This window comes from Magallana gigas, chromosome 7 (assembly GCF_963853765.1).
Source record: "Magallana gigas chromosome 7, xbMagGiga1.1, whole genome shotgun sequence".
NCBI classification, from domain to species: Eukaryota; Metazoa; Mollusca; class Bivalvia; order Ostreida; family Ostreidae; genus Magallana; species Magallana gigas.
In genome coordinates, this window is record NC_088859.1 from 23,366,980 (window position 1) to 23,382,845 (window position 15,866).

The 15,866-nt window shown below is 33.2% G+C and overlaps 1 protein-coding gene across 16 annotated transcripts; it reads left to right on the plus strand.

The window, feature by feature from the left end:
• The first annotated feature begins 294 nt into the window (after window positions 1-294).
• Window positions 295-15,656, plus strand: LOC105333816 (uncharacterized). 16 transcript variants are annotated; one of them, XM_066065120.1, is made up of 21 exons: window positions 295-434; window positions 769-844; window positions 1,645-1,725; window positions 1,821-1,901; window positions 2,497-2,577; window positions 2,675-2,755; window positions 2,851-2,931; window positions 3,027-3,107; window positions 3,203-3,283; window positions 3,380-3,460; window positions 3,560-3,640; window positions 4,096-4,176; window positions 4,382-4,482; window positions 7,871-7,964; window positions 8,114-8,235; window positions 8,339-8,489; window positions 9,248-9,385; window positions 9,507-9,602; window positions 11,397-13,515; window positions 14,139-14,294; window positions 14,893-15,656. In XM_066065120.1, exons 7-19 carry the CDS (start codon window positions 2,868-2,870, stop codon window positions 13,061-13,063), a joined length of 2,838 nt encoding a protein of 945 aa, XP_065921192.1. In that variant the 5' UTR covers window positions 295-434; window positions 769-844; window positions 1,645-1,725; window positions 1,821-1,901; window positions 2,497-2,577; window positions 2,675-2,755; window positions 2,851-2,867; the 3' UTR covers window positions 13,064-13,515; window positions 14,139-14,294; window positions 14,893-15,656. The 16 variants fall into 16 exon arrangements, with proteins under 16 accessions (XP_065921192.1, XP_065921193.1, XP_065921196.1 ...); XM_066065121.1 differs by lacking the exon at window positions 1,821-1,901; XM_066065124.1 differs by lacking the exons at window positions 3,027-3,107; window positions 3,203-3,283.
• Window positions 15,657-15,866: the final 210 nt, after the last annotated feature.

Consider the following 15,866-nt stretch of genomic DNA (forward strand, 5'->3'; position numbering starts at 1 on the left):
ACTTTTACTTACACTAAATAGCAGTTATTTTATGATTTTGTGATTCAGATTATTGCATATTAACTCAGTTGACTATATATCTCTATGACTGAGTATTTTCTAAATGAAGCAAGAAATCAAGATGAATGTGCCCATGGAGTTTCTAGCTGTCAATCTGCTAAAACTATGCTCCATATGTTCTTGTCACGCATGATTGCAAGTGTTCTTAAATACCATGATAAAAAAAAATTCTATATATGTACATGTATGTTGAGCTGTAGTAAAATGAATATTATGATAAACATTCATATAGGAAGAGGAGTTAGGAGTACTATTCCCAGACAAAGGGGAGACTTTTTACTAGTGTATTCAGGACAAATTATATCCAAAAAAGAGGGCGAGAGAAGAGAGAGAAAAAAATCATCAGGATACCGATATTTTTACAGAGATTTATGGTAAGATGTGTCAGGTAGACAGGTACTTTAGTTTTTTAAAAAGCTTAAGCCCAAGTGTTGTTTAATAATAATTATTATAATACAATTTAATCTATGATGCAACATTAATATTTATATAATTGTTTTAGCATTGATGCAACAAAAGACGATGGAAGATTATGTAGACTCATCAATCATGGGACTAAAAAAGAGATAAACTGCAAAATGAAACTCTGTGGGGATTGTCTTTGTCTTTTTGCTACAAGGTATTTGAGATAGAGAGAGTGAGAGAGAGGGGGGGGGGTTGCATATTTTCATGTGTAGATAATTAAATATCATTTCAATTATTTTATAGAGACATCCAGCAAGGAGAAGAACTGTTGTACGATTATGGGTTAAAATCTTACCCATGGAATTCCAATTTGACTTTGGTAAGTTTTTAAGTTTCACATACACAATTTGGCTATTTCATGTCAACATCTTTCAAAGATATATATTTCTAAAATGAACTTCTTGTATAGATGGGCAAAAGTTCTGGTAAGTAAAATAACATTTCAAATAATTGGTTTATCTTGGTTGCATAAAAGTCAATTTCAGGTTGTTAATACACATACTTCTTTTTGTTGCCATTCTTGAACTTTATCAAGATGTGTTTTTTTTTAAAAATTGTTGTTACTTTGTGTACAGTAGTTGATATTTTACCTTTAAGGTTAGAAAAAAATATTGGTAACTTCTTTCAATTGTAATGTAATCAGTATTGGTGAGTTATCAAAGATTTTTAGACAAATTAAATTAACCCTGTAGTGCTTAAATATGTATCGATTTGTTTGTTTTAAAAGTTTTTAGTTTTCTTTCAATTTCTTGAGTCCAGAAAAAGCACATGGCAATATTCATTGAAAACATCAATTGATACATATATTTGATGGTCAAATCAACTTCTTGAAAAGAATTAGTTGTTCCCAAAGAAGCAATAAAAATTAAAACGTCCATTTAAAGTTTCTTTTCTCACTGGTTCTTATATACAATTTTTTACCATTAAGCCTCACTGCACTTGTTATAAATATAAGTAAAACAGATTCATTTTGTTTGTCTGTCTATAAACTGGAATGTCCCAAGCAAGATCAAATATATCATAACAAACTCTATGCTTAAAGAAAACTATTTTGGTTTTGATCATTGTAAAGATAAAAAGCCCAGGCATTTAGTTTATATTTTTTTTTACAACAAAAAGGTAAAGAGGATATTCAGGTGGAAGACACTTCTCGCATTGACCCACCATTCCTCAATAGCGCTTCCTGTGGAAAAGTTGCTGGTATGTACAATATCAGTTTATCAATAAAACTCTTGTGATACATGTACTTCTGTTAACCATATAAGACATTTTGTCCTTTTTTCTCATCAATAAAGCTGAAGATGATATTCAGATGGAAGACACTTCTCGAATTGACCCACCGTTCCTCAATAGCGCTTCCGGTGGACAAGTTGCTGGTATGTACGATATTAGTTTAGGCCTAGGAAAAAAATAGGTTAGTTTCCGCTTTCAGGCTGAAAAAAATTAGGGTCAGTAGGTCGGCTTTTTTTTTCTCTCTCTCTCCATCTGTTCAGTTGTGCATATTAAACCATTTATTTATTAAACTGGGTAAGATAAAAAAAAAACCAAGTTTTTGTTGTCATTGTTTAATTTTGTCTGTGCAAGAAATTACAATATTTACTTTCACCCTGAATCTTACATTTCTCGAGCTCAACTGGAACAACATGTGCTGCCATTTGTAAATAACAAACATCTACAAAACACTGATGACATCTAATTAAGTTCTATAAGCGTTTTTACGACTTAGATTTACAGGACACATTAAATTTTTAAATCGGATAAAAACGAAATTTTAACAAAAAACGGATATAAACGGAAATTTACGAAAAAAAATCGAGAAAAAAAATTTGGGTCGGCGGGTTTAAGGTAGGCTCGGTCGGGAAAGCGGAAACAAACTTATTTTTTTGTTAGGCCTTATTTATAAAACTCTTGTGATGCATGTATATCTGTTAACCATATAAGTCATTATGTCTTTTTTTCTCTTCAATAAAGCTGAAGATGATATTCTGATGGAAGACACTTCTCAAATCGACCCACCATTCCTCAAAAGCGCTTTCTGTGGACAAGTTGCTGGTATGTACAATATATTAATTTATTAATAAAACTCTTGTGATACATGTACTTCTGTTAACCATATAAGACATTTTGGTTTTTTTTCTCTTCAATAAAGATGAAGATGATACGTAGTAGGAAGGCACTTCTTGCATTGACCCACCATTCCTCAATAGCTCTTCCCGTGGACAAGTTGCTGGTATGTACAATACTAGTTTATCAATAAAACTCTTGTGATACATGTACTTCTGTTAACCATATAAGACACTTTGTCCTTTTTTCTCTTCAATAAAGCTGAAGATGATATTGAGATGGAAGACACTTCTCGAATTGACCCACCATTCCTCAATAGCGCTTCCTGTGGACAAGTTGCTGGTATGTACATTATCAGTTTATCGATAAAACTCTTGTGATACATGTACTTCTGTTAACCATATAAGACACTTTGTCCTTTTTTCTTTTCAATAAAGGTAAAGAGGATATTCAGGTGGAAGACACCTCTCGCATTGACCCACCATTCCTCAATAGCTCTTCCTGTGGACAAGTTGCTGGTATGTACAATATTAGTTTATTTATAAAACTCTTGTGATACATGCACTTCTGTTAACCATATAAGACATTATGTCCTTTTTTCTCTTCAATAAAGCTGAAGATGATATTGAGATGGAGGACACTTCTCGAATCGACCCATCATTCCTCAATAGCGCTTCCTGTGGACAAGTTGCTGGTATGTACAATACTAGTTTATCAATAAAACTCTTGTGCTACATGTTCTTCTGTAAACCATATTACACATTTTGTCCTTTTTTTCTCGTCAATAAAGATGGAGAGGATACTCAGTTGGAAGACACTTCTCGCATTGACCCACCGTTCCTCAATAGCACTTCCGGTGGACAAGTTGCTGGTATGTACAGTATCAGTTAATCAATAAAACTCTTGTGATACATGTATTTCAATCTGTAAACCATATAAGACACTTTGTCCTTTTTTCTCTTCAATAAAGCTGACGATGATATTCAGATGGAAGACACTTCTTGCATTGACCCACCATTCCTCAATAGCGCTTCCTGTGGACAAGTTGCTGGTATGTACAATATCAGTTTATCAATTAAACTCTTGTGATACATGTACTTCTGTTAACCATATTAGTCATTAAATTTGTCTTTTTTTCTTTTCAATAAAGATAAAGAGGATATTCAGGTGGAAGACACTTCTTGCAATGACCCACCATTCCTCAATAGCGCTTCCTGTGGACAAGTTGCTGGTATGTACAATATATTAGTTTATTAATAAAACTCTTATGATTCATGTACATCCGTTTAATATTTAAGACATTTTGTTCTTATTTCTCTTCAATAAAGCTGAAGAGGATACTCAGGTGGAAGACACTTCTCGAATCGACCCACCATTCCTCAATAGCGCTTCCTGTGGACAAGTTGCTGGTATGTACAATATATTAATTTATTAATAAAACTCTTGTGATGCATGTACTTCGGATAACCATATAAGACATTTTGTCCTTTTTTCTTTTCAATAAAGGTAAAGAGGATATTCAGGTGGAAGACACCTCTTGCATTGACCCACCATTCCTCAATAGCTCTTCCTGTGGACAAGTTGCTGGTATGTACAATATTAGTTTATTTATAAAACTCTTGTGATACATGTACTTCTGTTAACCATATAAGACATTTTGTCCTTTTTTCACGTTAATATGGTGAAGAGGATTGGTGGAAGACCTATTACATGTAATATGTTATATGAATCAACTGAAATTAAAGGTAAATCACCCCACCATTGATTATAAAGTACTAAATTTTAATTCAAGGCCCTTGTTCTTGCATAGCAGAAGAAGACAATGGAACTACTGGTAGTCAGCTTGATGACATTCATATAATAGTGTCGGGCAAGTCCACTCTGGCAGAAAAGGTAAATTTCTTAAAAAATCATTTAATAAAAGTTTTTTTGAAATTTTGCAGTAGATTAGGATATGTTTTATGCATTTGAAGATTTTCTGAAAATGTCAGTTGATCTATTTACCTTAAAGTCTCAAGTATGATATGCACCAACATATAATACGCACCCCAAAGTTGGGTTCAAATGCTGAAATGACTGCATGCTTCTCCCGTGTATAATATGCACCCCCCAAAAATGAAGAAATTTTCGAAAAGTCATTGTAATTCATGTGTTAATAATCAAAATGCTTAAAAGTAATAATGTTTGCAGATCTAAACCAGACAACAACAAAATAAATTATTAATTTGCATAATCAATTGAGTTTCACACCTTTTCACATGCCAGATACTCATGAGTAGTTTGTATAAACACTCTGAGCCGTCAAATTGCTTTGAAATTTACCAATAGTACTGGGCAGACAGAATTTAGTCGCGTATTACCGCACGTGGCTTGGGTACCTGTAAAGTGTCATGTTTGATTACTGCAGTTCTTTTTAAAAGTTTATGTAATAGGAAGTTTGAACAATGTGCATAATAAGAAAAGGTTTTGCACAATTCTTGTGGATAATTTGATAATTGTATTTAAAGAAGTCATAAAAGAATGAATTGTCTTATGTATGCCTTATTAGATTTAGTCAAATCCATAAGTTGAGGAAAAGACCCCAAAATGAAAACATGTCTGCTAATTCAAAGTCTGTTGGTGGATCATGCAGTTTTTCCAGCTTACTAATAATTTAAGCTATAGCTACAGTTGGCTATTATGATAGACCACATAAAGCTATACATGCTATAATTTTTGTCAGTTTTGGATGACAGTGAAAATGCATGTGTTTGTTTACTTATAAAAGTTACCTATATTCTGAAAATTACAATGGTGAATTCCATCTTGTTACAAAGATAAAGAATTTAATTGTTTATTTTCTGGCAGAAAAGCAATGCCATTTCATGAATATTGGTGAAGGAAGAGTGAAACCGGCCTCATTTCGCACATCCGCATGAAATTAGGTGGCCATTATTGTTTGCTTAATAACATATCCATCTGGATTTTGTATATGCATAACAGTGGTTAATTTGAAATATATTCGTGTAGTAAGTGTACGTATTATGTTTGTCATTCACGATCCCCTTACATTTGCATGTTTAATTTAAATAGGATAACACGCTTGCAAACTAAAAATTGTCCTAAGGGGAAAACACATAGGCCAACATCATTGTTTAAAGGAAGTATATACATGCTTTGTTTTCTTTTGTTTGTACTCGTATATAGGACAAATTTATGTTTCAAAGGAAATAATTGCTATGGTTCCACGAAGAAAATTAACTCCTCGAGCTAAATTCCTACTATACAATAATTAAAGAGTTTTTCAAATATTTCAAATATAAAACACACTTAAACATATTTACAGGTTCATGTTCACTATCAGGTTCAAATTTAATGACTTAAACAAGATTGCTGTTGTACTTAATGATCATTGAAGTTTCAAAGGTTCTACTTTTAACTGCATCCTGTGAGGTTTGAAAAACCTCCCACAGCTATTTATTAAATAAACTTCAACAAGTTTATCTTTTAAAAAAGATTGGTGAGCTAGCGCTGTAGCAATCATAAAACACAGATGTAGATTTCTAAAACATTGGTTTAAATTTCTGAATCGATTAATTAACGATAGAAAGGCACACTGGTGTACTGGAATTGTGCTGGAGGGGGTGGGCTACACATCGGCAATGGCATAGCTCATTGGCTGTGCCTTAATCATTATGTATCTACTGTAATTTCAATTTCGAGGTGAAAATTTTCAGATACCATTGGTACTCCTGTTTTGTAGCAATCGTATCTTCTCGGGCCTTTCTGGCAAGCTTGGAAAACATATCTGAAGTTGTCTTCCGAGCTTGAATGAATTTAAGATAAGGCTAGCTAGTACATGTTATTTATTATGATATTGAAAATAACTTTGCATTATAAGACCGAAGCTACTGTTACTTTTTGACATTAACGATGAAACACAAAACTTCACTTGACGATGATAAAACGAAATTCAAATGGTACAGTTTATCTACAGTAGTACAGTATTCCCAGAATCCCCTACTATGGAGTCGAGCATGCGTATTCCAGTGAAAAGGACTAACGTAGTTGCTTGCGCTCGAGAGCGCTAGCAACAAGAGCAATGGAAGCTAAGACTGAAAGATACTCTGCTTGACAGTCTTTCTCTTTATAGTTATAGGATATATGAAGTGTTCATGCAGAAAATGAACAAATACTTGAATCTTGTATTTTCTATTGGTCCAAACTCTGTACTAAATTTACAACACCAATATATTGAGAGAGAAAGAGAGATATTTCTTTCAACATTACCATTTAATTTAATAATGAATATTTAAAATTAATCAGGATTTCTAGTTTAAATACATATGCATGTACTTACATGTATCATTTGTAGATATCAGGCAAACATGTAATTAATGAATTTCCAATTATGCATGCACACATTTTACACACATTCAACTGAACACTTCACATACACACTATCAAAAGAACACATAGATCACAAAACTAAGTGTGTATTCAATATGGAAACATGCATGCATACATACATTTTCCCATAGAAACAAGTAACATTGATATGCTAAAGTAGCTTTACATTTTAGACTGTAAAGTATAAAACGACAGTAACTTATTGAGAGAGAGAGAGAGAGAGAGAGAGAGAGAGAGAGAGAGAGAGAGAGAGAGAGATTGGATTTAATGTTGGAAGTGATTTTCAAGCTTCCAGAGATTATGGTTGAACAATGCATTCATTTTTGCTTTTAAAGGTGCATTTCTGTCTTTTATACTCTTTAACACAGCCAGCAGAATGGGATGGGGGTTTTTAGCACTTTTTAAAACAATAGAGTGTTTTGATACTTAGATTATCCTGAGGACATTTTTGTTGTTGACACACATTTTTCATAGTTAAAAATAAATAAGCATAGTGATGGAAAGAAATGCCTTTCAATATCAGCATTACACTAGATTTGGGAAAGTAATGCATGATAATACTATATCTTGTAACTAAATGTTAAAATTTTGGCATTACACATTACTAGCATTACTTCAAAAACATGCAATGCATTGCATTACCATTAGATTTAGCATTACTCCAAGCCTTATTGTAAGTTATGTGTAATGTAATGTATAAATTATTTAGCTTGTCATTTAGCTCACCTACATGTACATGTATTCCAGAGACAATTGTTGCTCTGTGAGCTATGTGGCCCCTGGGCCTCTCAATTTATTTTTTTTAAACCAAGATTAGTATGCACATTTCAAAAAAAAAAAAAGAAGGAAAGAAAGTAAAATTGTTTAATGACATTGTGCTCTCCTTTTGCAGAGAGAAATTTGCAAGTTTTTCCGATTTTTCAAGGAAGTGGCAAAACGTCATATGAAATTCAGCAAGACCATTACTCATGTTGTCATGATAACAGGTATCACTGAGGGTTCTAAATCAAAATTGGAGCAATTAATCATTTTTATGTAACAGAAAATATTTTATTTTCCTTTTTTACGAAAAAATAATATTCTGTTTCCCTTTTTATGGAAAAGTTTTTTGTATCTTTCCATATTTCTTTTTCAGATAGCAAAAACTTTATCTGTGATCGAACAATGAAATATATTCAAGGCATTGCACATGGATGTTGGGTATTGAGTAGTGAATGGTTGTACAAGTCGTTAGAAGCAGGATTTTTGCTGCCTGAGGTATGATAAAAGATAATCAACACTCATTCTCTGATTTTATATATCTGGCACCCCTTTGAAGTTAAATATTTTGATTTCAGATTTTTCTTTATACTAATTTTAGGAGAAATATGTGATTCGAGGAGATACAGTTTCTGGAGAAGAAGCTATTGGACCAAGGAATCCAATGTCAGCATCAGAGGCAGCAACAGGAGTTTTGCAGGCAATGTCCATATATCTACATGGATTTAATGAAAGATCAAAAATATCCAGGGGTAGGTAATACTACGATATAAGATTTTATTTGTTTATTAAGATGAAATCGGGGGAAGCTTACTTATGCTTTACCACTGGCATCAGCGTTCGAGCTTGGTTATAGGTGTTTGGAGCAGGTCCAACATCAAAGTTATTACAAATGCATATGTGGATAATTATATGCTTTCAGCAAATGAATGCTTATGATGAATCAAGTTTGATTTTCATTAATTCTTAAACTCATTAGAATTGCAAAGGTCATAACAAATTACATTTTTTGGTTGTCCATTGCACTTTGCTATAAACATGTTTTACTGAGTACGATGTTAGAGTAACTTACCCCTAGATAAATGTATTGATACTAGAATAGGTAATTTGTTAATGACCAGATATTGCTGACCCTCTGTCATTTAGCTTCATGATATTATCTGGGACTAAAAAAGCAAGGTTGAGAGACATGTGACTCACTAAGTTGGCACTTACTTTCGCAAATAATCTGTTGTTTGACATTTGTTGCAAAGTAATTCATCCCAAGTACTTGATGGCTCTATACATGAAGTACATTGATGCTGATCACAGAATGCATATTAAACACTCATGTATTTCAAATATTGGGCCATTTAACCAATTATACAGAGTTCAAGTATCATACAATTGTTCATAATCAAGAAGTATTCAGTTAATTGATTTGAAAAAAAAATAGCTCTAGGTATATAAAGCCACCTCAAGATATACAAATTGACTTTACAACATTTATGCAGCTATTGTTCTTTTACAGAGGAAGTTGAGGACCTCATTTACTGTAGTGGAGGACAATTATTGAATTCATTAAGCCCAAACTTGTCAAATGCTGTCATGTTAACATCGGAGGAAACAATGGAGGATGTTTCTGAGCTAGATTTTAAGTACTTTTGCTGTAAGTAGTACACCTTTTAAAATACAAGATTTGGTACAGCTACATATTTTCCTTGTCAATCATTGTGATATTCGTTACAGATTTGGGTCTGTAGTTCACTAATCATTTCCTTTAAATTCAGGTTGTAAACAAATCTATGGTATTTCAACGACAACATTGTCTTGGCTGATGGATTGTATAGCTGAGCAGAAGCTTCACTCCCCATCAGACTATTTAGGTATGTTGTATATAAGTTCACCTTAATGACATTGAATTAGGAAAATCTTTGACCACATCATAAACATATGAGCATAGTAAATACAAGAACTTATTTGTTTTGTAAAGTATGATATTGTATTGTATAATATGATATTGTATTGTATCCTATGATTCAGTATTGTCTTGTATCATATAATGCACTATTGTATGAAATATTTCGTAAGATATGATACAAGATATATACAATGTGAGTTCTCTGATTATCCAGATGAGAGAGATTATCAAAATAAACAAAACAACAAACTGTTGATTTTTATACATTGATTGTAAACAGTAAAATACTAGTTGTACTGTAGAAGCAAATAAATTTGTTGGGTTAAAATTTTGTTATTTTTATGAACCAAATAGAATTTTGTTGGCATTTATTTCGTCATATCATAGTCTCTCAAGTACTGTAAATTCTTTTTATTTCATACGTGTGGTGTATATTACCCATGTGATAAACCTCTGCTATTTCAAACGGGTGATGCTTTATAAAATACTTCCGGTCCGAACTATTTTTGACACAGCCCCTCGCTTCAACGCTTCAGAGACCCATCTTGAAGTTAGAAGATTTTGCTAATACTTTCAAAATAACTATATCTACTACAAAAATTGATATAAAACGGATTTTGTCAAAAATTTACAGCACAGACGTCGGAACCGGGGAGGGGGGAGCTTAGCACCCTCCCCCCACTTCTTTGCAAAGTTATACATAACCGTAACCAAAAGACCCTTTTTTCTTGTTTGTCAAGATTTTATTTATAAGTTTAGCCCCTTTCCAACTTTCAATTTGCTTTGTGTAGTTTATAAAACTGCAAATTATGTTAACTATCAAGGAGTTCATCCTAACGACGCAAAGAAGGTTGTGTTCATATACAAGAACTTACCGAAATAATGTTTACTAGACTTTTATTCCACCAGCAGTAAGCATCCTTATTCACTATTTCTATTGGGCTATCATTAGGCTAGGCCTAGTGTTTGTTTTATAAAACATCAACAACTGTTCCTCATTCGAGTCAATTCAAACTAACGAGCATTCCCAACTTTGTGTATGTCAACAAACTTGATTATTCAATTCTTCTGATCAGTATTTCTATTTAATCAAGAAAATAAGCTCTAAGAAAAATTATTTAGAGCTAAAAAATTATTTCAAGGTTTATTTCAGTGAAACTTTACATCAAAACAGTTAAATTTATATAAGAAATGACATACTAAATTGTATTGCTCAAGGTCACAATAACCGCATAACACAACATTGCATCATCGTCTTTCATCTTTGAAAAATCAATTCGGGTTATATAAGGGTCTGTCCTAAAACCTAAAGTAAACCCAGAGTGGACACAGAGAGTAAAATCCGATCAGAAGTATACCCCTGAAGCTGAAGCTAACTGTGTATTCAGAATAAACATGGGGCAGGAATTAAAGGTAGTACGATAAATGACCATTCTGCTTCACACTTCAGTGCACGCAGTTGACCCCAAGAGCAATTCCCAATACCCAAAGCAGAGCCAGTGTAACCCCGGGATTTAGTTGGGGTTTACTATGGTGTTAGGTTGGGTCTGATCGGTACTGTACCAACGATAATAACAAAATTAAATCCCCAACGAATATTTCTGCATCTACAGTATTTATATTATTTAGTTAACGGTGATTAAAATAAGTTAGACATCTGAAAATACCATCAAGCAGTATAATTATTGAGACAGAATATCTGATGAGACATAAGCAGGAAAATAAATTGAAAATAAAATGAATGGATTTGATTTTGTAGCTGCAGGTGATGTTGAAAAAAGGGCTAATGAAGACACACCAAATAATGAAAACTCTGCCTGGATTCCCAAGAAAGATGATGGTGACATTGGAGAGGATAGTGAAGAAATGCAGTGTTATGAAGAGGATGGTGCCTATGCTTATGATGACAGTGATGAGAATACGGAAGACCCAGGCTGGATTCCAGGGAAAAGCGATGAAGATGATGATGGAAAAAACAATGAAGATAATGATATAACAGAAACTGAAGATTTAGTTGGAGCATTTGTTGTTGGAATGCGTGAAAAGAACAAACAGGACATTGCACAGGATTGGATCCCTGGAACCAGTGAAGAAGATGATGACAATGATGATGATTTTGAAAATGAAGTCGTCGTTCCCAACATTGGTGTTACATGTAACAACAAAATTTTGCTTCAGATGGCTAGACAAACAACAAAAGGGCGTAGTGCAAAACAAAATATTTGTTATTATTGCGAGAAACCATATAGTAGAATTTCTAGACATTTGATTCAAGTGCATAACAAAGAAATGGAAATAGCTAAAATTCTATCATTTCCAAAAAAGAGCAAGGAAAGGAAAACATTGTGGAAAGAGATTGTTAATAAAGGAAACTACAAGCACAACTATGATGTTATGAAGAATGGTAATGGAGAGAAAGTACCAAAATACAGGCCAAGAAATACAACAAACAATCCAGAACCAGAGAATTGTTTTTCATCTTATGCACCCTGCGAATTCTGTTTAGGTTCCTACAAGAAAACAGACCCATGGAAATACCAAAAAAACTGTGAACTGAAGAGTAGTGAAAAAAGAAGTAAAGCAAACCCAATTCAGATGGGAAAACTTCTCCTACCAATTGTCGGAACTAGCAAAGGATTCTATGAGAACATTTTCATCAAAATGAGAGATGATGCTGTAAAACTTGAAATCCAAAAGGACCCTCTAGTTCTGCAGTTTGCAGAAAGGCTATATGAGAAAAATGGAGCCAATCTCCATCAACACCAGTACATTTCCCAAAGACTGAGAGAATTGAGGAGGCTGCTTATTCAGTTGAAGTCAGATCAAACAGAAATAACATCAATAAGGACTGCAATTAATCCAATCAATTGGGACACCCTTATTCATGGTATAAAAACTTTAGCTGGCCTTGATGAAAAAAAAAATACCTACAAGACTCCCTCACTTCCTTTAAAGCTAGGTCATAGCTTAAGTAAATGTGCCAAGATCTTAAAGACAAACGCCATAATAGAAGAGAATGATGCTGACAGAAAAATTGCGGACAATTTTCTGACTTTATATCAGAGTGACTGGGAAGAAAGAATATCTGCCCATGCCTTAGCAACTCTGCATGATGAAAAATTTAACAAGCCACTACTAGTTCCTTTGGCAGAGGATGTAGTTCTTTTAAATAGCTACCTCTGTACAAGTGCTGCATCCCTGAAAGAAAGTTTGAAGAATGGAGTCGATGAAACCAAATACTCGGAGCTCGCGGAAGTCTGTTTGGCTCAGATCATATTATTTAACAGAAAGAGAAGCGGTGAGGCTGCTCGTATAACAATCAACCAGTACAACGAAGGACTGACCAACAAACCCTTGAACAAGGAGATTGAAAAATCTTTGTCCAAATTCGAAAATGAGCTATGTAAAGAGCCACACAAGAATTGAAATCAAGGGAAAAAGAGGATCAAAAGTACCAATTCTTCTCACAAGCACTTTGAAAGATTTAGTGACAATTCTACTGAAAGCTAGAAAGGCTTTGAAAATAGACTCTGAGTTCATTTTCATTAAACCTAGAAATTCAAAACCGATTAGAGGATCAGACTGTTTAAGAAAATGTTCAGTAAACTGTGGTGCTAAATGTCCCAAGCTCTTGACTTCCACCAAATTGAGAAAACACCTGGCAACAATGTGTCAGGTGTTGGAACTCAGCGAATCCAACCAAGATATTCTTGCAAAATTCATGGGACACGACATAAGAATCCATAGAGAATTTTATCGTTTACCAGACTCTACACTTGAGTTGGCCAAAGTTGCCAAAGTTCTACACTTAATCAACACTGGTGAGATTGCCAAGTACAAAAACAAGGATTTCGATGAGATCGAGTTTGATAATGCAGGTAATAATTTCATGTGTTCACAAATACAGATATACCAGGGATGTCAATTTTACTCAGAGAGCTTACCCGATTAATTTGGGTCTTTGGTCGAGCAATAGTCAAGTACTTTTTGATTTTTTAAAATGTAAACTTGAACAAACATAAATTTATTTCTGTAATGAACTAAATTGATTACATCAGAAGAAATACACATGTAAATCTCTTGAATACATGCATGCACATTATCCATTTAATTTGCCAACTCAGGATATATAATCGCCACTATTTACTAGTAAATTATATCAAAATGACAGCGTTAGAAAATAAAATGGTAACACAGACTAATCAAATGCACTTGTATTTTCATTTTCCTGCTCTACACTTTGAAAATTGAACACAACCTTGCTTTATGACATTGGTTTCAGATGTTTGGCATCATGATTTTACTTATAAACAAGTAATCGACTAAGAAAAATTTAGTCCATCATCTGTATGTCTAAGTGATAGTCGAGTACAGGACTACTTGTGACATCACTAATATATACACCTCTGTTAGTAATAAAACAATTAGTGTAATGAGAGACAAAAACAGTTCTCTACTAGTGACAAAAATTTATCAATATACATATTGTCAAAATTTGTAGCTGAAGTTGATATCCAAGAAGATGACGAGTACAAGTCTGATGATGATGATGATGATGATGATGTTGAAATGGAGGATGAAGAGTTGGATGAAGATGTTTATGAATTCTCTGACCCTTGTATATCATTAAAAAAGAGAAAAGGCACTCAAAAGAAAGGTAAATTTTGAGAAATATCAATTTTTTATCTTCATTTATCAATTGTCTTAATTACACATAACTTTACATGGTTTTGGAGAACCATTTCCAAAATATTAGACCGTTTTGTTGATATGCATCTATTACATAACATTATGACTGTCAGACTGGTTTGTTTGCTGGTGGCCAGATAGCTCAGTTTGGCTGAGCGCCTAACTAGAGATTCAGGGGTCCCTGGTTCAAAGCCTGGTCTGGTCTGTTATATTTTCATTTACATTTGATGCCGTGACCAACCCCTGGAACTGACAGGTGAACTCTTACCAGAGAAATAACCTAGGTTTATCTTCTAGAGTGAAGATCAATTTATAGGGGATGGAATGTGACAGTCAGTCCTGTTCAAATGTAACAGAAAAAGAGATGACAGACCAGACTAGAATTTGAATGCCTGTGGATAGATGTTTCAGTTGAATAGATTCAGGTGTCATGGGTTTGAATCCTGGTCTGGACCGTCATATTTCTTCTTTTTCTGTTACAACACATTACAGACAGACAGATGGACAGACATATTAAATATGAAATTTTGTCTTTGAAATACTCATACTTTGATTTCATATTTAAGGTACTAGCAGCAATGGAGGACGGCATCATTGGTTAAGTAGTGAGAAGAATGCCATTGAGCGCCAGTTTTCTGAATATTTCAAATCTGGACAAACACCTGGTCGATTAGCCTGTTTAAATGCAATTGCCAAAGAACCAATACTTTCAAAACATGACTGGTCCAAGATAAAGCATGCTGTTAGAAATATGATAACATCACAAAAAAGGAAACAATACAAGACTTGAACTGAAGGCCTAAATGTTTTCATTAATTTTACATCATTTAAATTGCAACATTTATTTGCTTTGCTTGAATGTATATATGAGTTTCTTCTTGTTATGATTTAGTGTACTTATCTGCATATGTACATTTATGTAATATGATCAAAATGAATACAGTACAATTGAAAATGAAAATGCTTTGTCAAACTTCTAATTGCAATCCAGTGTAACAATTATTATGAAATTGAACTTTGGCATTTATCAGTTGATTTTAGATTCAAAGCACATAAATCTTATTATTTCAATTAATTGTATTTTGTATAGTTTATTGAATTCAATATTGCATGCAGAATCATACTTGAACTCAAGTATATAAGATAGTTTTGGTCTTGGTGATTATGCCACTAAAAAGTATGACTTTCTTTTCTTGTTCAGGGCTTGTACGTACCGTACATGCATTTTTGGGGTTTTTTTTCTTCAAATAAACACGTCTATTGAAATTAAAATTTGTATACATGTATCTTAAAATAGATCATAGCAAACTAAATATTTTATAAAGATTCTTGATAAATAAATATATATTTATATATATATAATTATATATATATATATATATATATATATATATATATATATATATATATATATATATATATATATATACCGTATTTTCCCGACGACTCGTCGATGCGGACGACTCGTCGAATTGCTCATTTTTAGCCAAAATTTTAACAAAATCCTACGATACGTCTATTCAGACGACACGTCGAACTT

Bases quoted from the DNA above. Each gene is read 5' to 3' on its own strand.
- LOC105333816 (XM_066065108.1), top strand. The intron at 1,902-2,850 runs GTATGTACGATA...TCTTCAATAAAG, and splicing joins TTCCGGTGGACAAGTTGCTG to CTGAAGATGATATTGAGATG. The intron at 3,461-3,559 runs GTATGTACAGTA...TCTTCAATAAAG, and splicing joins TTCCGGTGGACAAGTTGCTG to CTGACGATGATATTCAGATG.